General features: G+C 37.5%; 1 protein-coding gene across 1 annotated transcript in view; it reads right to left on the bottom strand.

The window, feature by feature from the left end:
• GAS2 (growth arrest specific 2) overlaps positions 1-26,197 on the bottom strand; it is a gene marked incomplete at its 3' end in the record, with an annotated part of 78,140 nt that overhangs the window by 30,387 nt on the left and 21,556 nt on the right. Inside the window, exons 4-7 of the mRNA XM_084263914.1 lie at positions 19,530-19,671; positions 10,190-10,253; positions 5,343-5,487; positions 1,322-1,429 (exon numbers count right to left, since the gene is read on the bottom strand). Coding sequence (XP_084120040.1) covers positions 1,322-1,429; positions 5,343-5,487; positions 10,190-10,253; positions 19,530-19,671 — 459 coding nt within the window. The remainder of the gene's footprint in view (positions 1-1,321; positions 1,430-5,342; positions 5,488-10,189; positions 10,254-19,529; positions 19,672-26,197) is intronic.

Raw genomic sequence — 26,197 nt, 5'->3', positions numbered from 1 at the left:
AATACTTTTATATTGTTATTTGAAATTAAAATCAGAGGAAAGAAAATAAGTGTTAAACTGTGCCAGATTACTGGGATCCTTGGTTAATGAACATTACCTTCTTCAAACTTGTTTGAAGCTAGTACCTAAAAATACGGCAGAATTTAAAGAAGTCTCACTGTTTGTGAAACAGAAAAGCTATCAATCCTTTATACTAGCAAGTTAAGTCTCAAACTATCTTTGACAAATCCTGTATTTCTTCTTCTATCTGAGATATTACTGAATTAATTGTTAGTTCTCGATCCTTATTCAGCACAGTTTTAAACACATTCTCCACTTTACACACATGAGAAAACCTAAATCCTTATCTAAATTTGACTTCATTCTAAGTTAAACATAACTTTGTGACAGAGTAAGAATTCTGTTCTCTCGAACTAGGAACTTGACTTCTACGGATGGGAAGAAGTCCCTCTGACTACTTTTTGCTCTCAGAAGTGTTAAAGCCTCAGTTTTATCAGGTCACGGTTGTGTGCCTTTAGCAAAAGAGGGATAACAATTATTTGTGTAAGAACTATCATTTTGTCATTGCTCAAGAATTGTATATATGGAGAGAAAATGGAAAGAAGCATAGTATTAATCAGAGTCTTAATCTTATTACTACAGAATAATACGATAAGCATTTTTTCATTTTTATTATCATAAACACGTATAGAGAAGATGAGCAAAATTAAGTTTGGATAGCATATTTGTGCTAAATTCAGCCAGGTAATATAAATATTTGCAATTATTAGTAACTATTAACTTTGAGCTATGGTAGTCAATATAATACATATGAAGTCTGAAATACAACATTCGCTTTGGAAAAATATGTTAATCAGACGTAGTACTATGGACATTAGTGTTTTGCTCATCCTACCTTAGAAATGTGTCTTAGTCATGACTTGGCAATTCAATGATCATGAAGTCTTTGATCTGTTTCCTGACCTGCCAAATACCATCACTCAAAGCAAACTGGGAGAAAGGCAGTTTCAATAAAGTAGATGTTCTTTCAAACCAGACAGAAGAGGAAGTAGTCATCTCCATTTCTGAAGTCTTTTGGTTGCCATTGATCAGACACAGAGCAAATTCAGTGACCTAAAGCTAGAAGTATCTACCATATGCTTATAATTCCTTGATTCAGTTAATCCACTGTTGTTAATTCCCCAACAGCATCATAAAAATCAGTCAGTGCTGGTTAATAAAAATTACTGTCCCCTGTTAATCAGGGATATCATTTGCAAAGTAGAAGGTAGTAGATACTGGCAGTTCACCACAAAAAAAAGAAAAAAAATAAAACCTTTACCCTAATAAAGAGGATCTTCTCTCCAACTCTGTATCTTCCTTGTGAAAGACGCTCCACACAGAACTTATTAGGGCATTTACAAGGTGGATCTTCAGAAATATGTTTAACCTGAAAAACACAGAAGTTAGTAGAAACTGTTTAAAATAACACATGTAGCAAAACATTCAAGACGACATTTGCCATAACATGGTATCACCAGTTTAAGTCTTCATTGATAGTATTTTCTTAGTTTTTTGCAATTTTCTTTAAATTTCTGTAATCCCAGACTGTGAAGCTTCTAAAGTCAAGGAAGAATTTACAGCTTTGGTAAGGTAAAAATATAGAGTTCACAGTTCAACATAGAATTTGCACTGTTTAACTGAAGTCAAACAGTTTATTAGCTTATCTTCAGCACTGAAATTTTCTGGATGTGTTCTCAGTATTTTGTGGTGAATCAGTTCAAATGTCAGAGTGCTAATAAAGCTGAGAGGCAAAACAAAGACATTATAATGTTCTATTTTCCCTTCTAAATAAATATAAATACAGAAGCACCTTAAAAAATTATACAAAGAGTAATGTGACAATAACAAATTCATTCCAAGCTGCTTCCCAGTATAGCGAAGTACCCTTTGACCGATCCCCACCAGAGGGCATTAGTGTAATCAAGGGTAAATTAAAGGGGCCTCAAGAGTACTCTATCATTGCGAACAATAGGGATTGAGAAAACAGATGAAAACTCATTTCCTGGTTTTTATCAGATGCATCAGCTTGACTTCAGCCTCTTGTGAAAATCTGGCCTTACATGTGCAACCCAAAGCACTAATGCTTAGTAAAATTATATTTGTGTGGTGCTTTAGCCCTGGCTGGAGGCCAGATGCCCACCAAAAGCAGTCTATTACTCCCCTTCTTAGTTGGACAGGGGAAAAAATATATATCAAGAGGCTCAGGAGTCAAAATAAGGACAGGGAGAGATCATTCTGTCATCAATGACGTAGGCAAAACAGACTCAACACAGAGTGAAGAAGAGAGAAACTACCTAATTTATCACACTACAAAAAACAGTAAAAAAACGGAGTCAGAAGCGTGAGCAGATCTTAAAACACTTTCCCCACACACACACCCTCCTTAGCAGACTCTAGTCAGAATTTTGCTCCCTTCTTCCTCCCCATTTGCAGCATGGGGGGTGGCAGGGACTGGGAAAAAAATGGGGTTTTCAATTACTTCTTCATGAGCTGCTTTCCTCTTCCAGATCTTAAAACACCTCTAACCTTCCCCCCCACCTCCACGCCCCACCCTCCCCCCCGCTCCCTTCTTAGCAGACTTCACTCTAGTCATGATTTCACTCCCTTCTTCCCCCTGATCGGAGCACAGCGGGGCAGAGACTGGAAGATAGGGGCTTCAGTCAGTCCCTTACAAGTTGGTTTCCTTCTCAGCCCTGGGCGGGGGGCGGAGGAGTGGAGCGGCGCATTCTTTCCACACCCTCCCCCTGCTGCACCGTGGGGTCCCAACCACAGGAGACAGTCCTCCTCAAACTTCTCCAACGTGAGTCCTTTCCCACAGGGAATGTCTCTCAGTCCCAGTCCTCCACAGGGTTATAAGCCTCCCCCAGCAAACCTGTTCCGATGCAAAACTCTCTCTTGCTCATCTCTGTGTCTCTTATTCGCCTCATGGCTGCAAGTGCTGGCAGGGGCTTATCCCAACGTAGGGAGGGTCACAGCATCTTCTCTATATCTCCACCTGCTCCATGCAGCATGGAGCCCCTCCACGGGCTGCAGGTAGGGTCTCGGCCTTTTCCATGGGCTGCAGGGGCATCTTTCTCTCCGGCACCTGGAGCACCTCCTCCCCCCGCCCTTTCCGGGCCTTGGTGTTTGCACAGCTCGTTACATCTTCTCACTCCTTGCTCCAGTGGCAAAATTCTCAGAGGCGCTATGATTATCTCTAGCTGCGACTTTGGCCTTGAATTGTCCAAAGTTTACACTGAGGCTGGCAGAAAACTGTAACTGCTGCTTACAAAAACCGTCTCAGCAGCACAGCCTCGCAAAACTGCAATAATTTGGTACTCTTCAGTGATCTGAAAGTGGCACAGTCATCAATGACAAAGGGGTAGATCTGGTTGAGAAAAATCTTATTTGACATTCAAATCGCACCACTGCAGTTTTCTTGGATGAATGCTGACCTAGCATGTCAGTGTCGATGCAAAATGCTGGAGAAGCTTTTGTCCACTTAAATAATTGTTCAATGTTGCCATCTGAAGAATTTCTTTATTTTGTGGAATATATTTTATAATTATGCTTAGCTTTCTTTCTAAAATCAGGGGATAGTGTTTTTGTGAAAATTTCATTAAAAATAACATTTAGCTGAGGAACTCTATGTGTATTTTACACACACAAAGCTGTGTTGTCCTCAGTTGGATTGTACAATCACTGAATTATTGTAAGATTATTTCAATTATTTTTGTGTGAACAAATGGCAGAGTGATAGCCTCCATTTCTAGAGAATTAAACTATTTGGATAGTCAGTATACAATAAGAATAAATTCTAAGATGTCAGTGGCTGATTTAAATCCAAGTGCAGGTTGCTGAGGATGCAAAAGGTGCATCTCTCTGAATGTGGTACCAAGACTGGGATTGTGTATAGAGGAGGCAATGGCCCAATAATCAGTGATTTCTGGCATAATAACCTATGGCAGTTATCAGGTCTGCAGATGCTCTTGAAATTCAAAGCTGAGAATGGACAGTGTGAACTATGTTTTAATGGCTGCATCTACCAGGGTTCATCTAACAAGCAAAAACCCAGAGCAGCTGGACCTAACAGGTTCAAGGCTGTTTTGAACTGTGTAAGCAAAATAGAGCCCTGATAGTCCTGTGAAGAATGAAAGCAAACAGATTTATACTGGTGTAAAACAGAGAATAATGAGACCTTCACTGCTGATCCTGCTATTGAGGCTTCCATTACCTTACTATCCCAGAGGACGCAGTAGTATTATTGAGTGAAATTTTGAAATCAAATAAGGAAGCAGAGGGAAGAATTATATCCTATTTTATTTTGTGTCTGGACTATATGAGCACTGCTGCTATTTTATGGTGTGAGTGTCTGGGGCAGTGCGGGTCAGGAATCTAGTTGGATGAATTCCATTCTGTTTCTATCCCTACTGCTTTCTAAATTAAAGGAGGTGGTTGGAGACAACCTTCGTACTCTGTTCTGCTTCTACAACATACGCAGTCACCACCCTCCTACACGTAACTGCTCTTTCTCATTTCTGCTGAAACCTAAGCGAGTGCTTTTGCAAAGTTAATGAAGAAATACAAAATGCAAAAGACATTGAATGTAAGTATTTGCATCAAATAGCACAGAGTATTTCAATAAAATGAACGAACGTTATACTCCATCTGCTCTTTGTAACAAAAAAGTGGCACATAGATTTTTCAAGAAGTGCTTTGTAACTCCCAGGTGGCACATCTACCTTGTAATATAGCAGTTACCATAGTAACTGCTTCTTTTTATAGAATATATTTGTACTTTTCAAGTTTAACCTCTTCGTGGTCTCAAAACGTGTCCTTTTCATCTGATTCCAGCTGTTTCAAACAAACTCCTCCGGGTTTGCAACAGAGAAAAGAACACCACAGTATATTGCAAAGACTCCAGTGAAATCCAAGAGTGAAGAAAAAACACTTGCTTTTTTACCACGTGAGAAACATGCTGAACAGCAGCATAAAGATTAGGCTGAGATAACTTAGAAGTGTTTGTTAACAATCTGCACAAGACAGTATGGGCCAAATCTCCTAGTCCTGACTCAGTCCTTTCACAGACAAAACACTAAGTGGGAGTTGATGAACAAGAAGTGAACAGAAAAAGAAAACAGGATAAGAAGGGAACTTAGCCCTAAGCACAAAGCTAGGCAGATCACCTTCCTACACACTATGACTTTTTTTTTCCAAACTGCATAAATAATTGTGGTCAAAAATAAATTAACTCTATCAGTCTGCAAACGTTTAAATGCCAGAATGGGTCAGACAGGAAGAAGCTTCCTCCCACAACTTACAGCATCATCCAACAGCTTCCCTGTGCTCTTTTTCCCAGGAGACTTTGTTGGTGATGGTGAAGGAGATGGAAGGGGGGCTGAAAGCGTTTCCTCTTGTTCAATCTCTTTTTCCAACTTTATTAATCCAGGAGGCTCCACCCCAAACCTTTTGGAAGCAAGCAAACAAATTACCAGTCCTTATGAAGTATTACGTATTTTAAAACAAACTGATGGAGAGAACTTTTACTTTCTCTACTGCATTATCATGCAATAATAGAATGCTACATACATTAGTAAACCTGTATAAAATGTATCAGTTGTTAATGCCATCATTCCAAATTAATAGAAAACAGTGAATCAAGATGGAGTCTCTCAGCTGATCAAATTTACAGGAAATACAGGTTTGTTTCAACTTCCCTGTCTGATAATGTGTATGTTGGTGAATGAACAAAATTGTTTTACCATGTAGGACAGATTCCATTTCAGTACCTTCACTTCCCTGTCTCCCCCTTTTTTTGCCCCAAACAACATCTTTTCAAATTGACAACTTATATTTTGTGGTAGTATTTTTCAAGGAAATCCAGATGAAAAGATATTAGAAGTTATCTTGCATACAACTATTGCATTGAATTTAGAAATAAAGTGAGATATGGCAAATGCTTTACAGAAGCGGCTAATGCTTTTTCTAAGCTATTTTAGACAGCCAGTCTTCAAATCTCTGTTTAGTGGCAGAGACTTGTAGCTCCAACTGAAACAAAATACATGCAACTTTGGCACAGAGTGTTTCAAACACCACCTGGAGTGCAAGGCTCTGTAAAACAATGCCTGCTTTTGAAAACTTTATGGCAAGTGATTCAGTATCTTACAGCAAGCAGCACAGATGTCAGAAGCTTAAAAGCCCATCCCATTTTCCTAATCACTGGTAGTTCTCTTATTTTTGTTTTTAATTTGCCAACACTGAACAAAACCCCCCAAAACCCAAAAGATTTCCTCTTACAGAGCAGGATTTCATCTTGGAAAAGTTATCATGCCAGGTAGGCTTCTCACAGCACACTACTTGCATAAGTGAAACCATATTTTCTTCTGTAGCAGGAAGGTCCATAGGCTAGATGCAAAACTATGCTGCCTTAGCTACGTAAAGATCTGGACACTAAAATATTAAGCAGTAACAAATACATTATGAAAATTAAAGCTGAAATACAGAATAATGTTAAAGTGTAGAGAGAAAGGGCATAAGCACAAATACCATCTTTCATGTTTTTATGATAACTTTTAATTTAATAACACTATTGCCTAGTAAATTAATACAAAGAAAACTAAGAACCAAACCTGTGCTTGTATTGGCTTCTAACTGATGCAGTCTGCCTAATGAAAAGTCATCCAACATTGAAGCAAGCACTTATATACAATCCATTTACTTCCTGTCTGTCTGCAGATGCCAACAGGCTGTAAATCATTAAATTCCCACTGGACTCTAAGGCTACACCTGCATGCAGCCCCACTCATCAAATAAAACTCTTCCAGTCTAAGCAATGCGGCTCCTTTGCTTCTACTGCTTTTCATAAACTCAAATTTTTGTTATTGTGACAGAAAGAGTTCCCCATACTTCCAGTATTCTGAATTCCTCTGGTGAGGAGTTAAAAAAAAAAAAAAAACAAACAAACAAACAAATGAACAAGTGTATATACACATTTTTTCCACATATTCCATCAACCAGAGGGAAAATTTTTTTGAAAACTGAAATGGTAAAAACCACATCTTTTCTGGGACGGGTAGAGGTGCAAATTCTGGTCTGAAGGTATGCTGAGAATTTCCTTTCTGCTCTTTTCTTGCCTCCCTTCTCATAACTACAAATGGAGCTGCACTGGACTGTAACATGATCTCCAATAGATTTCTTAAAACACCACTTCCCATCTTTACCAAGGAAAAATTAAATACAATAGCAGAAAGATCTTGAAATTGCTCAACAGTAATTTCAAAAGATCTGTGGGGGTGGTTTAACCCCCCAGAGTTTAATAGCTACCCAATAACTTAATTCTTTATGCACAAAAGATAATTATATGATGTTTTCCATCATACAATCTCTCTTTAAGCACACACACAGACAGTACATATACATCTACTTGCAAATAATTGCACTTTCCATAAAGCCTCGATTATGAAGATTACATACTGATCAATTCTGTTCTCACATCACTTTAAATTATTCACTCTTACTTTAAAATACTTTGGAAGAATGTTGGACCTGTGCAAGACACTGCAATAGCCCTGTGCATCATCAATGCTCAGTTTCATCCTATAGGACACTTCCCTCTCATAAACATTCTCATCACTCTACTCCCATTATATCTGCTGGCACACATGCTGGCCCATTTTAGCCATGGACATTTCACAGATTACCTCAGAACTCTTTTAATAAACAACTGAAATCCAGGACAGTTTATCAGGCAATTCTACTTTTATTAGTATCTGGGTTTTGAACTGCCACTGAGCCAAATGGTCAGACCAGTTTTCTACTCACTGTGTCATTCATCCATCCAATCCATTTCTCTTTAATTTGGCTGAAAGGACACAATGGGAGAATGTGCTAAAAGTATTGCTAAAGCATAGGCAAATCATTAACTGTCTCTCTTTATCCATAGAGTTTCTGTTGAATGTGTTCAGGTTTAGTAGAACAGAGCTCAATTCTAACTCTGTCTCAAACAATCCCCATTCCTGCTCACTTGTGCCTCAATCCCAAGCCTATTTTCATTGAGAGACCAAGGCTGACTCATGGGAGTTATAGAACCTGAAGACTAACAGTGATTTAGCTGGGCTATGTGCCAGCATCAGGCTCCTTGTGATGGATAAGCTACTTCGAAGATACCTTTCTGCTTCTAAAACAGAAAAGGAAAAGCAAGAAGTTATTCAGTGTCTGCTTTTCATTCTTTCAAAATATACTGAGGCACCTTTTCAAAGATCTTTGTAGCTTCTGTTTAGGAAAGAAGACCATTAATATAATCAAGTAAACTGGGTCTGGTGATAAAGCAAGAATAAATCTGATTTCTCTCCTGTTTAAAGTAGCACAACAAAGTCAGTTTAATGTGCTCTTTCCCATGCTTAGTGGAGACAAGTGTCTGGTTCCCTTTTGCCATATAGTTCTAGTTTACCACACCCAAGGCAAAACTGACACAATGTATTTCTTTTTTAATTATATAAAGCTGTCGTCTCACCGGCAGTTGGAAAACGTGTAAGACTATAAATGGGTTTTTGTTTGTTTTCAAAGAGATGTTACAGGAGGTACAAAACCAAAGCAGTAACATAAATAAAAAATACATTAGTGATATATGGCAATATACACATATTATACATAGAAATAAAAGTATTTTCAAGGCAAAGAGATACATATGCACTTTAAATGAAAAATATTGTCGGGTTCAGTACTTATTTTCACATCTGGAGAAGAGAATATCTGAGACATGAAAGCTTAAGAATAAAAAGACAAATATGAAGGGTAAAATTTTATCTTGATTCCCTTGTAGATGTGTTGAGAAATCAAGTCTCACTGCAAAATTAGATTGATGTAAATCGACCAACATTAGCAGAACCCAGCACTGCCTAAACACTACTTGCATTACCTGAGAAAGCTCAATAATAACAAGTCATCAAGCTGGGTCAGACATTCCTGACAGCTACACCCTTGTCATAAGGTCTCTGGATGCTAGAAGATACATCTCCAAGCTGAGGCTCTCAAAAGCACAGTTTGTTTGCTTAGGTAAATTAAGATTTGTGAAAATCATTTCATTAAGCACCTACATATCAGAAGACTTTCATATTCATTGAAAAGGTAAACTAATTTTTTTGGCCATGTTGGACTGAATTCAGCTTTTAAGGCGATAAATTGCTGCAAACCGGAAATCTTTTTCTGGCCAACATTATTCCAGACTTCCACTGATGACAAGGGCTTTTTTGAAACTTGATGAGACACACATTTACTAAAGCATCTTCACAAGTCAGATGCTTTTCTCAAACTATGAATATCTATACTACAGTTTTAACTTGAAAATACCAGTTCTTAAACTAGGAATAAACAGGGTTCTCCTTCACATTGACTGTAAACACAAGGAATTCTTCTGAAATCAATGAAGCTAGTTTGATAGCAAGGCACTCCAGTTCAATATACATGGGTGAATACAACCACAATTCATATGCAAGATGGGGCAGCAGCATCACTGCATGCATATTTTGCAGCATATCCTAAGCACTACACTGGTTAAATCTGCATCAGCAAAAAAGGGGTGGAAATCACATTCTAATCACCATCATTTTGCTTGCTTAGCAAAAGTCACTGTTGTCTTAATAGCATAGATAACACTGCAGTGTATTGAGGGTCCAGGTTAGCTAGAAACATCTGACTGAGAGGGAACACAGACTGTTAATGCAATTCTTTTCTCACTTCTCTTGGTGAAAATCAGAGCTAAGTTTATTTAAATAAATGGGGCAAGAGTCACTGTTGCTTATATCAGATTTAGGTCACCTAAAGATAAATTTATTATCAGTAAAGTTAATGAAATCTCAGTTGTTTATTGAGAGATCTGACTCTTGGGACAAACAGCTCAAAACTTTATTCAGAAAAAAAATCTCAATCTTCCCCCTGCTAATACAAGGATATCTAACAAATACCTTAATTGACATAACAGTACAGAGACTTTATTATACTTGTTAACAACTGCCCACAAGATATTATTGAGTGACATCAAGACAAGCATCCTTCTTGAACCTAATGAGCATGAAAGTTAGCTTGAGATGTGCTGATTTAGTAAGTCTCTCAATAGCTACTGCTGTCAAGAATGTAAATATTTCTTCATTCTTTAAATATTTTCACCTACCTTGCTGCAATCCTTCCAAGCTCCAGCAAGCAAAGGCACACTTCTCTTGGCTGCTTGTGGAGAACTGGAAAAGCAAAATGAAGACGGAAAACATTCATAAATAAAAGCTAAAGATCTTAGTGATTAATGGAACTTAATAATCAACAACTGTAAATCCTGACTCAGAAAAAGCTTGTTTTTCTTTGGATTGCAATGGAATTTTACTGACATAAAAAGGATAGGATTGAGGAGTGGTTGTCAGAGTGCAGATGATTTAGGAAGTTCCCATTTATGTATCCTTTCATTCCTTTGAAAACACCATTCTAAATCACAAAGTAATTATTTGGGCTATTTGATAACCTGGAAGCAGTTCATAACTATTTAAAAAACAGTATGAGCACTAAAGTTAACAGAATGTCAAAAATAAATTAATAACAGAAGTAATAATTTCTACAAACTAATATAATTCCTATCCTTTCAATCACTATTTTTCTTAGCCTATTTAAATCACAAAAAAATTAAAGAATTGCAAACATACACCTCATTATAAATTCAGTCCAGAATTCACTATACATCTAATATTAAAGAAAATGTGAAACTAGAAGAGTTTAGAAATTCAGCTTATCACGGAAAAAAAAAATCACCACCAAACAAAAAGATTTTCTTCTGTACACATGCATGCAAGTTTTCATGACTAGATTCTACACAGGTCCTGTAGCTTTTAACCTTCAGAAGCAGCTGTAACACAGCATGAACTTCTTCAGAAATACCACCAGAATCCAAGATAATGATTTTTTTCCCCCCACAATTCAGGTAGGTCAAATTCTGTAGACAAGTCCAGCAAAATGTAGAAGCAAAATCCACAATGTAAAGATGAGGAAAGACACATGACTGGTTTGTTTGCATAATCAACCCAAAAGTCCCAAAAGAGGAAAGGAAAAAAGAAAAAGGAAAAAAGGAATGAGCACATTGTCATCCTTCCAGAAATATCTATTGCAGTTAAACCCTCATGTTGTGGATAGAAATCTGGTTTTAGAAGTCTCCACAAGAAATGAAAGAATTTTACCTTATACTTCTGAAAGAGCACTAAAAATAATTGTGTGAATATTTGCATAAATCAGAAAAAAGGCTACATAATTAATTTCGATTTAACAAGTTATGGTCATCTGCTGTATAAACATCTTTGTTATCTGAAGACTCACCTAACTCAAATGCATGAAGAAAAATACCACACCTGAAAAAGATATTTCAATGTCTAGTTAAATCTCTGAAAGGCATTGTTTTGTTGTATACTGTACGTATGAGACGCAGAACAGGAATTCACAGAGTTAAAGGTCCCTAAATAACTAACACCTACTGGGGATGATTTTCAGTTTCTGCAAGTTCAATTTCCAGCTTCACTGACCTGAATAAATGTATGGTATATCGTGCAAGTTGAATGCCTATTTCAATATCTTTTGCATTTTGAGATTAATTCATTTTTCACATCTTATCTCATCCAAATATATTTCTAGAAGTGAAAATGCAGAGCGGGAAAGTTAAAATGGCTCTGCACTAAGAAAAGTATTTGTATCGTTCATCCATCTGTTATTAAGAATATACAAGATGCAGATGGACATTCAGCTATTCCTAATCTTCTTCCTTGCCCCAACACAGTAATGTTACAAAGAGGTAAATACCTCTAGTAGTGATCAGTATTTTTCAAGTGTTACATTCGTGCCCCTAAAAACGCATTCTGCTTCTCTGGTTCTAAACCAGTTGGGACTGCCCCGACTTGATTTTAAGAAATAAGGCATCCACGCAAACATAAATGGAATAAATTGGATTTGGAATAGTCAAAGGGAGTCTAATATTTCCAAATTGAAATTCACACATACACATATCTAAATGACTTTGGAAGGCAGGAGACAAAATGAGGCTCAAGTAATATTTTGCAAAAAGATCTATAAATAGTGCTTGAAGAGCATCTGATTAAGAAAGATAAAATGGTTTTTTTTCTGTTAATGCTTAGCTTTTCTACCCAAACAAAATTCAAAGTTCTCTAGCACATCTGTCTCAACAAAATCTAGACACATTTCATGCATTTCACATCAAACAATGTGATACAGTGAAACCATTGTTAGAGGATGAAGAGCTGTGCAGACAATAACCAATCACAAAACCAAACATCTGGTCATCTGATAAGATGACAATAACACAAGAAAACGTTCGCATTCCTGAGGACTATACCAGCATACATATGCAGGAACTTCAGAGACAAACAAATATGATTTTATATACTTCAAGACTGGAAATAATTTAGGTTCTCAAAGGAAGATTTTCATTTTTCCTGCTAATGGGCTACCACCTCACGAAAGAATGTTCCGGACTGGCAAAAGCCACAGGCACACAAGTTTGCATTTCCACACCTAGCTTGGTCCCAAACATTCAGTATAACCTTGAGCAGCAAATAAGACCATTGCCCTTTAGAGCAAACAACATTTTGAGCGTCTTGATTTATGAGCACTTATTTCGAGATACTTTTTGTCTGGTGCTATTCCACAATCACAGAAAGAACTTAGTATTTACAGTCATTTTGAAAAGGTTGCATCCTAAGCTTTTTTTTTTTTTAAGCTACCTTTATGCTTTTTTCCATCTAGAGAAGAGAAACAATTTTTTATACTTCCTTTCTTAGTTTTACCTATAGAAGTTGAGGTAATATTTTTGAAGCACTTAAGTCATCTGATACAAGAGACAGCAAAAAGTATTTCAGAGATAATACATAGCATGGAGATTACTTATTTTGTAATTTAAAATCAGTATGCCATTAGAAAAGAAAAGCTGCAGAAGTCATAATTCAAATTTTAAGTCTCACTGTACTGCAATTTAAATTCAGGCTGTGCTGCAGTTCATAGCTAAGTATGCTACACACATGTACACAGTTTATAAACACAGAATTATACTACACATACAGAATCACAGCACGATAGGGGTTGGAAGGGATCTCTGGAGATCATCTAGTCCAACTCCCCCGTTAGAGCAGGATCACCTAGAACAAGATGCACAGGTCAGTGTCCAGGCGGATTTTTAATGTCTCCAGAGATGGAGTATAATACCACTTGAGGTCTACATCTAATTAATTCCAAAGTGACTAGTTATAAACTCAGGTTCAAATCTAACACTTGCATCTATGGTATTCTGTTGTATCCTGTGGCAACCACATCCACCATTTTCTCAATTACCTACTGTAATCTGTATTAAAAATTGCACTTCAGTAATAGGCACCACCTCAACTTTTTTGACCTGACTGGATCCCCCTGCTGCACATGGGAGCTATACAATAGAGCCACAGTTACTTCTTCTGATGCCATTCAGTAACAACATCAAAGTACTATCGTTCAGCATCGTGCTTAGTTTTCCAAACATCTTCAGATTTTTGCAACAAATGAGGAGAAAATAACACACCAGTAAGAGTTCCCATCACTTCATCAACCATACTATAACCAAGATATTGGCAGAGCAAGGTCCATCCTAATAAATGGCTCTTGTAGAGAAAAACAATAGCCAGCCAGTATAGCCAGCCAGTATAGCCAGCCTTAATTATAGCCCAAGTACTTAACTTTGCAGCATTAATATAATTTTTATATGTAATTATATGTAATTTCCTTTTCACATCTTCATATAATATACTTGGAAAACCATCAGCCAATCCTGCATTATGAAACATTAACAAGGAGAATCATCTCAGTAGCTGACTATAAGCAAGCAGCAATTTGCAAATGTAGAAGATACACGCACTACACAGATCTCCTGGTGAATGGAAATAGATTCCCTGGCAAGTTGGATCACTGACAAGAAAAGAACGTGAAAATTTAGCAGTTAGTTCAAGTCCAGGTTATTTTAAGTATCCTGACAGTTACAGACCCTTTTCCTTTCCATCTCATTCATATCAATTCCTTCCCGTCTTCTGTTATCGTTGCCTGCATCTTTTCAACCCACTTTCAGTCTCTTTTTCAACAAGACTTCCTTATCAGGTCCCAGCAAGCTTTTATCCCTGCTCCTCCCATTGTAATTTCTCTTTCTATACTGCTTCCCTCTTATTGCTTCTCCTTTTACAGATCTTCCACTCCTGACCATTCACACCTTGTCCTCCTTCCTCGTACTTTATTTCTTTTCCTACTGTGCATCACATTTCTGCATCCTTCATCACTCTCCTCTCCAGTGCCTGGATGCTACCAGGAGAGGCAGGAAGATCAGAGGAGGAACAGCCTCTGCTTTCAGAGCTGCTCAGCCCCAGGGACTGTGAGGAGACAGAACATACCCTGAATATGGAGACCATGTGTTTGCTTAGCATGTTTAAGCCAAGAGCATTCACAAGAACAGAGGTGAGGGGTTTGGTTTTGTTTATGGGTTTCCTTTCGTTTGTGTTTGGTTTTGTTGCTGTTTTTTTGTTTTAATTAGTAGAATGCTCAGCCCCTACAAAGGAACAAATTTCTTCTACCTCCCTACCAAGTTTCAAGCCTTTGCACCAAACTTTTCTGTAAAGCATTTTAAGTGGAGCCACTTTTTCTTCTAAACTTAAACTTCTGTTTTTCTTGGTAAGATCTCAGACATAGCTCAAACAAAAAAGTGAACATGATTTCTGCTTCTAAAGTATTTCCTAGCTCAGTAGAAACAGAGAAGGTTTTCTCAAAGTGTATTTATCACAGACTCCTGACTCCCATCAAAATCTGCATATTTTCGGGAAGGTTTTTCCAAAAGCTTCATTCTTTGATCCATCTTCCTATTGTCTTTCACTTTATCCTTTAATTCTTTTTCTTCTGATCCTACAGTAGTCCTTTTTTTAAAAAAAAAAATATTATTTTAACATTACTTTGACGACACTTTGTTCACTTATCCCAAGCACATCCTTGCTTCTGCATCAAAGAGTTCTACTATGACATAGTTAATCAAGGAGTTGTGACCCCTGGCCCCCATTTCAGCATTATCACTTTTGGATGTCTCAAAACAATTATAACATTTCAAACAGTAGACCTACAGATAATAAAGAATTAATCTAGAATGAACATAGAAATCATTTAAACACTAATGACTAACTAGAGTTTATTAGTTTAAGGTGCTAATCCAATGGTAATACGAGTGTCCAGAATGCTCCTATAGTCCTCAAAATGAGACATATTCAACAGTATGAATTGTTTAGTAAAATGTGAAAGATAGGAGAGAGCCTTTTTCTGATGCAACTACATGTACTATTTAATACCCTATTACAAGCTGTAGATGTGTCACTGTTAAAGACTGCTCAAAATCCTTCCATCTTGTAATATGAAATTAGATAAATTAGTATTAATTTAAAAAATCCTCTGTCCCTATGCATAAAATATTTTAGAGCAATCAACATTTGAGTGTTGTTTAAAAAAAACTTTGACAGACCAACATTAGAATAGAAGTCAGAGGTACTTGTGTTCAAGCCTTATTATTCCCATTATAACACCCAATGCCTTTGTTTAGGGACACTGTCCATTAAACTCTACAATCAGTAAGTTGCATCAAAAGAAGTCCATGTCACATACTGTGTGTATACACGCACATTTACAGAATATACAAGCACAAAACGTTAATACAATAAAATCATCCAACAACTCCCAAAACAAGCAACATACACATTAGCATGCTGGCACACTTGGTGGCAAACCCTTTTCTTGCCGGGTAGAGTCTATCATAGAAGAGATGCAGAATATTCACTGGTTCCAAATCCTATAATCATCCAACAACACTACGTTACCAACAAAGAATTCTTTGTTCATAACTTAAACTTTAACTTAAGTAATCACAGAACATCTTATCATTCTCACTATTTGGATAGGAAGAGTATTCTTCAAATATTACACATTTCAGCCTTGAGCACCATAATTACAAACACCTTCACCAGAAATGCTTCCATAAATTCAAATTACTATAGTTGTGTGGGTCTGCTGCCATAAAATCTACAAAGTTGAACTTACAAAATATACATAACAAGCAAACAAATATACATAACAAGCAAACTTAAAGACAGAGCTACTTTTCTTTTTGATTGAAAAGAGTTACTGCATTAGGTTCCAGGTCCTAAACATGGGGCAAATTTTGACCTAAGAGAAATCTATGAACTGAATTCAAAGACAGCATACTTCAAGATTTACCCAGATGAGAAATGTTTGGCCTTAAAATCTTAGATTTTTGGTGTTAAAAGTTAATTCCTTCTTCATTAAATACACTATAAAAACAAATCTGAAAAGCATGCTAAATTGGTCAATGAGTGCAGAGAACATGCAGAATCTCCCTCTATCTTGCAGCATTCAAGACTGTCCCCACACAGCGTGTTGCTGTATTTTTTACAGATGCTAATGTTTTTTCTCAAACTCATGCAACAGACACAGTATTCACCTTTTCTTTGCAGAAGCATTAATTCTGAGACTTTTCTGTCAAAGATGCTACCAGTGTATTATAAATCTTCACCAAAAGCTACATTTCCATTTAGCTTGTATTTTCAGCTATAGTTAGTGCCATAACGTTCACCAAGACAAAACATGTATTATAGACTGATAAATGCAGGTTGGTAGTACAAGTGCATTGTTTTCAAAAATTTTAAACCTGTCCTGGAAGACAGACTTGGATCTTGTCTCCTTATTTAGCTCAGCTGGACAGCCCAAAGCCAACAAGGACTTTGAACCTGTGCTTAACATGAAATAATTAAATTACTAAATCAGAGCAGAAGTGGTGGACAAGGACACAAAGCAACATCAGGTCTACTCACCGATTCAGCTGGACCAGTCCTAGAATGTTAACACTTTGCAGAGCCAACCTTCTAGAAGCACTCAAGACTCCCATTAACATCATTCACCTGCAAGCTCCCCAGGCATGGATGGCACCTATCTGCTACAGTGTCACAGTGTCTGCTTGACACAGTTCCATCTCAATGTGGAATACGATATGACTTCAATCTAAGTGCTAAAAAAGCAGGAGTGCTGGATGTATTGGTGTGCAGTTATATTTGCAGGATTTCAGAGACTTCAGAATTCATCAGGACAATAACTTATTTTTAAGCTATCAGAAATAATAGCAATTAATAATTTCTTAGGTATTATATTACTATTTTTTCTGATCACTGAAGACTTCATTTTTTTGAGGTAGCAATATCATATACAGATCATTCAAATGTTTTAGTGCAATAAGTCTTCCAAATCACTCTTACAATACTAGAACAGAAATTTGCCAGAAAAAGGCCTCAGGAATGTTTTGTGTGACACAGTTGCAGAAAGAAAATCTCACTATGTGCATTTTATTAAATAATACAGTATTTACATAAAATAAGGCAGGCAGAATACAGTAAAAAAAGGATAAAAATCAAATCTATTAAGCATATTAACATAGTAAGGTTCCTCAGTATAGAGAGAAAACGGTTGCTTTATCACTAGGAATTTGCACATTGAAATAGTTTACTAACAATAATAAAAAACCCACAATGAAACACAAAAACCAGTTACCCCTGTAACCTTCATTTCACCACAATTGCTGATTATCAAAAAGACAGCAGCCTTCCAATGAGGGGTACAAACACTGCAATGTCATTCCCACATGTTTCTTACCACTTTGAATAGAACCTTTGACACGACTTGCCTTTGCTGAATTTTTATTTCCTAAGCAATGGAGAAGTGATTTGTGGGGGAGAGAGGGGAACATAAAAGCTTTAGATCAGCAACTGTCAATTCATTGTTATTTCTAATGCATCAGAAAAACCTCAAATGAAATCAAAACTTTTAAGAATTCTAGCTCAAAATGAGGGAGAAAAGCAGCTTCTCTTTTCATCATTTTTAGAATTAGCATGGTCAATATCCCACTATCAAGTTCAAAAATATGTCAGTATATTATCAAATCCTAATCCTATTTCCAGCACTTTTCAACATGTGCATTCTATACAGTTACTCAAAAAACTAAAAAAACTGAACCCCATTTTCAATCAGTGAAGAAAATCAGTCATTCAAACAAATCTAACACAGCCACACTTGGTTTGTGCACTATGTATCTGGGCATATTCCACTTCAGAGAGAGGAAGTCATCTTGAACATCAGTGTTATATCGTGGCAGGTAAAGTACAGCGTGTGTGTAAAAATTAACTGCTGAGTTTACCATAGCACTACAAAGTCTAAAATCATTGAAGTGTTGGATTAACCACAGTCTTCTGCTTAGAGCACTGTGTCTCCTTTCTTCTTGTATTTGTAAGTTTCTTTGTCCTAGGCAACATCAAACTTGACCGTTACAAATCTTTGAAAATCCAATTATCTTCCACATGATTTACTATATCAAATGAAAATTTCACCTTGAGGTTTTAATTAACAAAACAGAGACAATACATATCTCCTCCTTAACTATTCTTCACCTTTGTGATACTAATTTCTCCTCTGCCAAGTCTCTTCTCCTGAAGGTATAAAATAATTTAATTTAAAAACCCTCAGAGAATAAAAGAAAAGACAAATGAAAAGAATTGCTTCAGAAATAGCTCTACTGGAAGAGCAAGACTGCAAAAGCAGGTGAACAGAGCTGTTGCCACACTGATAAGAACTTCAGCTGGGCAGTCAAAGACCATTTTAGGAGCAGAACAGAGACTCTTCTTGATTCAGTACAGTGTGTTCATTTGTCTTCCACAGTACCTGAGCTGTCTATCAGCACAACTGCTTTACCCTTTTATCTGTATTATACGACAAACAAACAAACATTTGAGTCACTTCAATTCGTGGTATTTGGCTGAAACAAACTCTTGTGCTAAGACTCTTAATTTTAACTTTGAAGAGAGAAGAGTTAAAATAATGAAGAATATGTACTATTAGAACAGTAATTTCCTAAACAGTCCAATTCTTGTCATTTAACACCCTGTAGCACTAATCTTGGATAATTTTTGTCCAGAGCTGCACAAAGGAATCAGCTGGAAAAAAGGTTAGTATAGGATGCAGTGAAAAAATGTCATATCATCTTGCCTCAAGCAACACATTGAATTTGCACAAATAGCTCAACATCTGCAGCCAAAACTCAGCATGCACTTCCATCCTGCTCTCCTGAAACAGAAAAGCACCATTGTATATATCGAACTACAGAAGAGCATTCCATGATCAAAACTGTGTGTAGGGTGAGAAGTCATCTGCGTGCAAGAAATTGTATCAAGATTTCTGTCTTAAGCTCCACCTAAAATTGACTTAAATGCATTCAACTGATGTGCACTTTATTTATTTATGCTTCAGATAAGGGGTCAGGGGTCAGATTTGGAGTCAGTATCTATGAAGAGAGCCATTCTGTATTTCAAGGCAAAACAAAAACGTTGTTTAAAATTACTGCATAAACACATACATACCCAAACCCTCTGATTCAAAGAGGCAGGTATCATCCACCCCTACATCTCTGCACCAGGATAAGAAATTTGCTGTGTTGTCCCGTGCAAAAAAAGACCCTGAAGGAGCATTGGCTTTGCATGGAATCTTCCGTACTGGTAAGGTCTGAAAAACAAAAGTTCTCTATTTAGCTAAATGATACATGCTAGCATAATATTTAAGTATCATGACATCAATATGCAGGCTTTGCATAAACAGGTGACTGCCACCAACATATTTGCTTGGACTTCTTTAATGGTCAAGAAATAAAGAATGAGAAGTTAATTCAAATTAATGGCATTAAGTTGTCAACCACAAAATCTTTTCAAAAGCATCATGACGGGCTATGTGATGTGAAGTTCAGAGATGAATCAATATTAGTAACTTCTCTGGAATATCAGGAATATTAGCAACTAAAAAACCATAAAGACAGTCTTTAAGTTTGGAACTGAACTTCCCCAAAATTAAGGGTGAATTAGTTTCACATCCACACTAAGATGGAATTGTAGTGTAAAGCAATGGATCTTGAGACCTAAAGACCACGAACACTTGAGAAAGGCCACTGTCTGCAAAAGACTACAGAAAAAATAAAAAAGAAAAAAAAGAGAAAAAAGTTCCCCATTCCTCACAGACCAATGAGGGTGTTTTCATTAAAAAATAAAACAACTATTAGCACCACACACATTTCTAGACTCGTACCCTTTTCACATCACACTAATTTCTTCAAAGATACACGTATCTGTAACCTGAGGCAAATACTCCTTATACTCTACAGACTGCTTCACAGTTGAATTTCCTTTGTGATTTACATCTTTTAGGGAAAAGTAATGCATTTGTCCATCTTTGCCCCCTCCACCTCCCCTGTCAGAAGATTTTAATTGGACAAATCTAATAGTCTTAAAAGAGCATTCCTGTTATAAGGAATCCCACAAAATTCTCCTGCAGCCTGCTGGAAGGAGATCAACTAATCCAGCCTGCGTTGAAGTCATTCATTGTCAAAACAAGCCTTTTGTTTCACAATTTTCTACTAAAATCTTACACAAAACATCATAAAAAAACCTTAAAACTTTCTTCTTCCAGTGCAGAACAGGAACAAGCAATGTTCAACTGGCTAACAGCAGCCCGAAGCAAGATGGGAAACATAGGCTGCTCCACGAGGGAGATAAACCAGCAGCCAAGAGTGACCCCAGCATAGGCAGTGGCCACACTCACTGGCCATGGTGCAGACCCACAGCACCCAAGTAAGGCAGTGCTGGGGACACAACAGTTTGAGCCAACTGTCCTGTCCAAAGATGAACTGACGAGTCAGGTCTAGTGTCTGTTTGGGAAGACAAGTCAGAAACAGTAGAAGATAAAGCTGGACACAAGGCTGTAGCAGAGGCCACAAAGTCCAGCCTGGAAGCAAGGCTCGAGAATATCTTTCCACAATGTGGCTTGGGGAAGAAACAGGGCTGAGGTCAATGAGAGCTCCTGGGCCATGGGCAGAGAGAGCAAGTTGGGGACCTAGGTGAGGCTGGTCACAACTATTAAGGCATTTGGTCTCCTCAGGTCCTGACAGTAGCTATTCTGTGGTTTTTAATATTCAATAGGAATGAATCCTTTCAGAAATGCATAGCTTCTTTATATTCAACTCTTCAGAGAGGTGCCATTTCATAGCACCATATATTAATCTGATTACATAAAGCAGTCACTGTACATACAATATACTTGACCATATTCTCACAGAACCAAAGTACCAGCAGCTAGAAATTGGTTTAACTCCATTAAAATCAAACAGCATTCAATTCTTTTCCCATAATACGTCTGCTTGGACTACAGTACCTGAAGTAATGCCTGGATGCTGAACCAAATGTGTTAACAGGTCATCATAAAGAGACCAAACAAATCGTATCTGATAAAACCATATTAAAGTAGAATTTTTGAATGACTAGGTTAAACTTCAAGCACAAATCCTGGATGACCTTATCATGGATTAGCACCACAGTGACAGAACCAAGACAACAAGAAGCCAGCTCCAGTGTTCCTGGCACTTGCAGGCTCATGCATAAGCTACTTCAGAGAGCATGGAAAGGAAATAAAGCTGCAGTTACTTTTTGTCTGGAAGCAGACCTGCAGTGTCATCAAATTATGTCACCTCTCAGGTCACTCCTCAGTTCTCACCTCCAGATGACAGATTGGCCATGAGCCAGCAGTGTTCCCTGGTGGCTAAGAGAGCCAATGGGATCCTGGGGTGCATCCGGAGGAGTACAGCCAGCAGGTCAAAGGAGGTGATCCTCCCCCTGTACCCTGCCCTGGTCAGGCCCCACCTGGAGTATTGTGTCCAGTTCTGGGCTCCTGGTATAAAAAGGACAGGGATCTCCTGGAGGGAGTCCAGAGGAGGGCTACAAAGATGATTAAGGGCCTGGAGCATCTCCCCTATGAGGAAAGGCTGAATAAGCTGGGGCTGTTCAGTCTTGAGAAGACTAAGGGGGGGATCTAATTTATGTCTATAAGTATCTTAAGCAGGGGATGCAGGGGGAATCAGCCAGCCCCTTTTCAGTGGTCTATGGAGATAGGACATGGGGCAATGGCTGCAAGTTAGAGCACAGGAAGTTCCGCACCAACATGTGGAAGAACTTTTTCACAGTGAGGGTGACAGAGCCCTGGGACAGGCTGCCAGGGAGGTGGTGGAGTCTCCTTCTCTGGAGATATTCAAGACCCGCCTGGATGCCTATCTGAGTGATATGTCCTAGGGAGCCTGCTTTGGCAGGGGGGTTGGACCCGATGATGTCTCGAGGTCCCTTCCAACCCCTACAATTCTATGATTCTATGATTTTGCACAGTTGCCTATATGTTATTTTGCTCTCAGGCTCTGCTTTGAAGAAAACTATCAAGTCTACAGAAACTGTTAGTAACTCCAGTAACAACTCAGAAGACTATTACAGGTAAAATCATACCAGATTATTTTCCTTCCAGAGAGTTCTCAAACTCCAGCCTGCCAATTCCGTGCCTTTAAACTACTTTGTCCCACCACATTCCCCAAAACCCAGCCAACAATCTCTCATGTCATGCTAAGGGTATTAAACGCTGTTCTGGAAATCTGTGATAAACCTCTCTATTACTTCAGGAAATTTGAACTGGGGAAAAAAAAAAATCCATAAAAAAAATAACACAGGAGAAAAAGAAATCTTGTGCTATATGGCTGGTGGCTGCCATCTGGCAATCAGAGATTTGGGCCCAGCATGGGCCCAAACAATCTGCTCCTCTTTGCTCTGAGCCCAGAGGGCATGAGCAAGTCTGCAGCACTGGTCCTTGGCACAGATGCCCTTGGCAGCACAAAAGCATCTACAAGAGAGGAGATAGCCAGGAAAACCTACACTGCCTTTCTTAAAAGGGGCCATTGGGAAGACATTGCAATGCCTGGTAGGAATGCAGAAAACTCTTGTTTTCTCCCTGTGTCACTGCTGCTCCCCAGTACTATCAACATGTGAATAAATCTGGTTCTAAATATTTCATGTCTTCTGATATAGGTAGGTCATAATGACTGAATACAGAAATGCATTCAAGAAAAGCAATTCAGAACAGATTGTTTGCGTGTCAGAAATCTATGCAGTTAGTCAGCAAATAAACCAACTAAAACTTCATGTACATAACTGACTACCCATAAATTACACTCCTTTACCTTGACAACCAAGACAGGCCTTTAAACACATCAGTCAACACAGCTTCACCGTGCAACTTAAAAGTTCATAACACTTCTTATAAAATAGTGGATTACAGTGTCTTTTAGAAGTACTTTTTTGTACTAACAACAACTGACAGCAAATAATAAGAACCTAGGTAGAGAACTATCACACCGAACTAACCCAACTTGTGATATTCTCTAGTTTCATAGTGACAGAAAAAAAAGCCTGAGTATCAGATACCTTAAACCAGTCAGAAAAGATGAGCACCCAAATGTAAAAACAATGCATGTTCTTGACTACAGAAAGGAAAAAAACTGCATTATTGAAGGAAAAAGAAAAAAGGGTAAGTCATTTTATGGAATAAATACTACACAAATATCCTTGCATTGCATGATCTCACTCAAATGCAGCATTCTATTTCATTCCATTTCCCAAAATATCAGGGTCTTGCTGAAGAGAACAGCAAAAATGCCTCCTCTCCATTCAACAATAGCATGATCACATTTATCACAGAAACCAGAGAAATACCCGTACTTTCTTAGCACCTAATAAATTTTCATACCACCTTTTAAATAGAAGTCTACTTTTTTTAAATATTTCCAAAAGTATTACTGTAATGCTCAACCTATAGCACATGAAAGCTCTTATTTAATAAAGGTTTCATGCAGAAATATTTTTTACTGATTTGTATAAATGGCCTGACTATCTCAAAAGTGCTTTCTAACAGATCATTCTGAAGTAATTAGGTTTCCATATGGCAAAAGTGACTTTTGTTGACATAGTATAGTATAACCGCAGTTGCTTTGAAACAGCAGTGGCTGCAATTACTCCTATCAAATATCACGAAAACAGTTCCCCAGTTACACTCCTTTTACAATCTTGTCTTGTTGATGTGCATGCATGTGGTTTAATGCAGGATGTGAAAGTGTGAGAGAAACATATGATGCAATCCTGGAAAAATGCTGTCAGGTTCACTTCTAAACCCTGAAGGGACTCTCTTACACCAGTGCTCTGAAATCCTGGGGAAAAAAAAAAAAATGTACTTTCATACTGTTTTCCAAAATGAGGGTCCACAAATACATGTTAAAAGCCCCATTTTTAAATAGTAGACTTGAACCAAATTTTGGAGATTCCTCTGCATACTCCCCTCTCTGAATAGATGATTTCACAACTTTTTGAACTGTCACTCACACTTGAATGAAAGGAATTAGCAATTTTGTTTGCTACAAAAGAGTGTTACAGTTAACCAGGCACTCATAGGAAAAAATCTGCTTTTATCACCTCATGACCAGCATTAACCAAAATGGGGGAGCAAATTACAATTTGGAGTCTGCAGTATCTGACTGCAGCAGTGTCACTCATGTCACTATTTTTAGTTTTAAGGAAGCATAAATTCATACTGGAATTTGAGGATATCAGCTAGATAGAACACATATCCATTTCAGAAATTTTTTCCAATTTTTCCTTTAACTTTGCTACTGGCCACAGAGCTGTTCCTTTCCTCCTTAAATTCATTTTGCTCAGGTATTTCTAGAAAATCTCTCCTCCCCTTATAAAATTTGATTTAGATTTTTAGGACAGGGAATACAAAAGAGAACTCCTGCCACAATTTTATCTGTAAATATGATTTTGCTCCTTGCCTTTTATTAATTTGTTAAACAAAAGCGAACTGAAGCTCACTGCTACAATAATTTACTCTTATTGAGCTGTTATAATTCACCTCCCCACAGAGTGACAATACCCCTGGCCAGCCATCATTTATCCAGCTGTTATTCTTAATTTTTCAGGTACTCAAACCTAAACTGTTTCAGATCCCATTTATAAATCACAGAATTCATGTCTGAGACAATCAGCAAAGGAAAAAAGAGGTTTACATTAGACTGCTTTGCAGTGCCATAATTCAGCCATATAGAAATAAATGAAACTATAATACATACAAGGTAAGATAACTGCTTCTTGTCTGGGTGGGCAGAGTTTTGTCTTCCCCTTATCCCATTTATTACGAGAGAGAAACTCAGAAAATATAATAATTGGACCTAGAATCAAAAGAACGTCCTAAATACATATGCAAGTTTGGAAGAGGGAACTCCGAATATGGAAATACATATACAGAATTTAAAATTAAGCATTTCCCCCTACAAAAAAGAAAACCTAAGAAAAAAAACCATAATCCCAGCCCTCCCAAAGCTGCAATAGAATTTGAAGTCCAGGAAAATTTAAAAACCAAAGACTTCACATGAAAATTTTGAAGGCTTAGGAGACATCAATAAAAACTGCCAAAAACTTTTCAACAGACAAGGAACCAGCAAAAGTTTCCAGATCAATGAAAAATTACATTGCACTTACCACAAAGCAAGCATCCCTAAGTAATTAAATTAAAAATTGGCCTAGGATTGTCCTTCAGTGAAATATGGTCTTTGCACTGTCATATTATGTACTGCAGAGAGATGTCGTTTTAATGGAATAGCAGGTTGGTTTTCAAGTTCAACGATTATATGTTGACCAGATTTTTACCCTATGTAATCACTGCAGAGATCATCAAAAGCCAAAAATCACTCATTACCAACTTCCTAGATTCTAAGAAAGCAATACCTAACAGGTTTATGATATGCCGATAAAAATAATTAACATCATTAACAACATACAGCCTACAATGTTGAAACAAATACAGAACTAAAGGCAAGGTTTAGCCTTGCTATTAGTATCACAGTAGAACACATTCTCTCACTTCTTCCACATAGCACTAGTTTTAACTTTAAGTGTAGATGGGGAATAAGCTTAATCTAACAATATTATAGTTTTAAAAGCTGAAATTGTATTTATGGCATACTTTTTTTGTCTAAAAAACAGCTTACTGGTCAGATAGTAAAGGATGAGAACGTCATTCCAAAAGCAGTTGGGGTTAATAGACAGTTATAAAAAATGAACACTGCAACTCCTACATCCATCAGTGTGTTACAAAGCCAAGGAATCCATGTATATCCTTC

Source organism: Gallinula chloropus, assembly GCF_964237585.1.
Source record: "Gallinula chloropus genome assembly, chromosome: 4".
NCBI lineage: Eukaryota > Metazoa > Chordata > Aves > Gruiformes > Rallidae > Gallinula > Gallinula chloropus.
The sequence above is the reverse complement of the archived record's forward strand: the minus strand, read 5'-3'. Positions and strand labels throughout refer to the sequence as shown.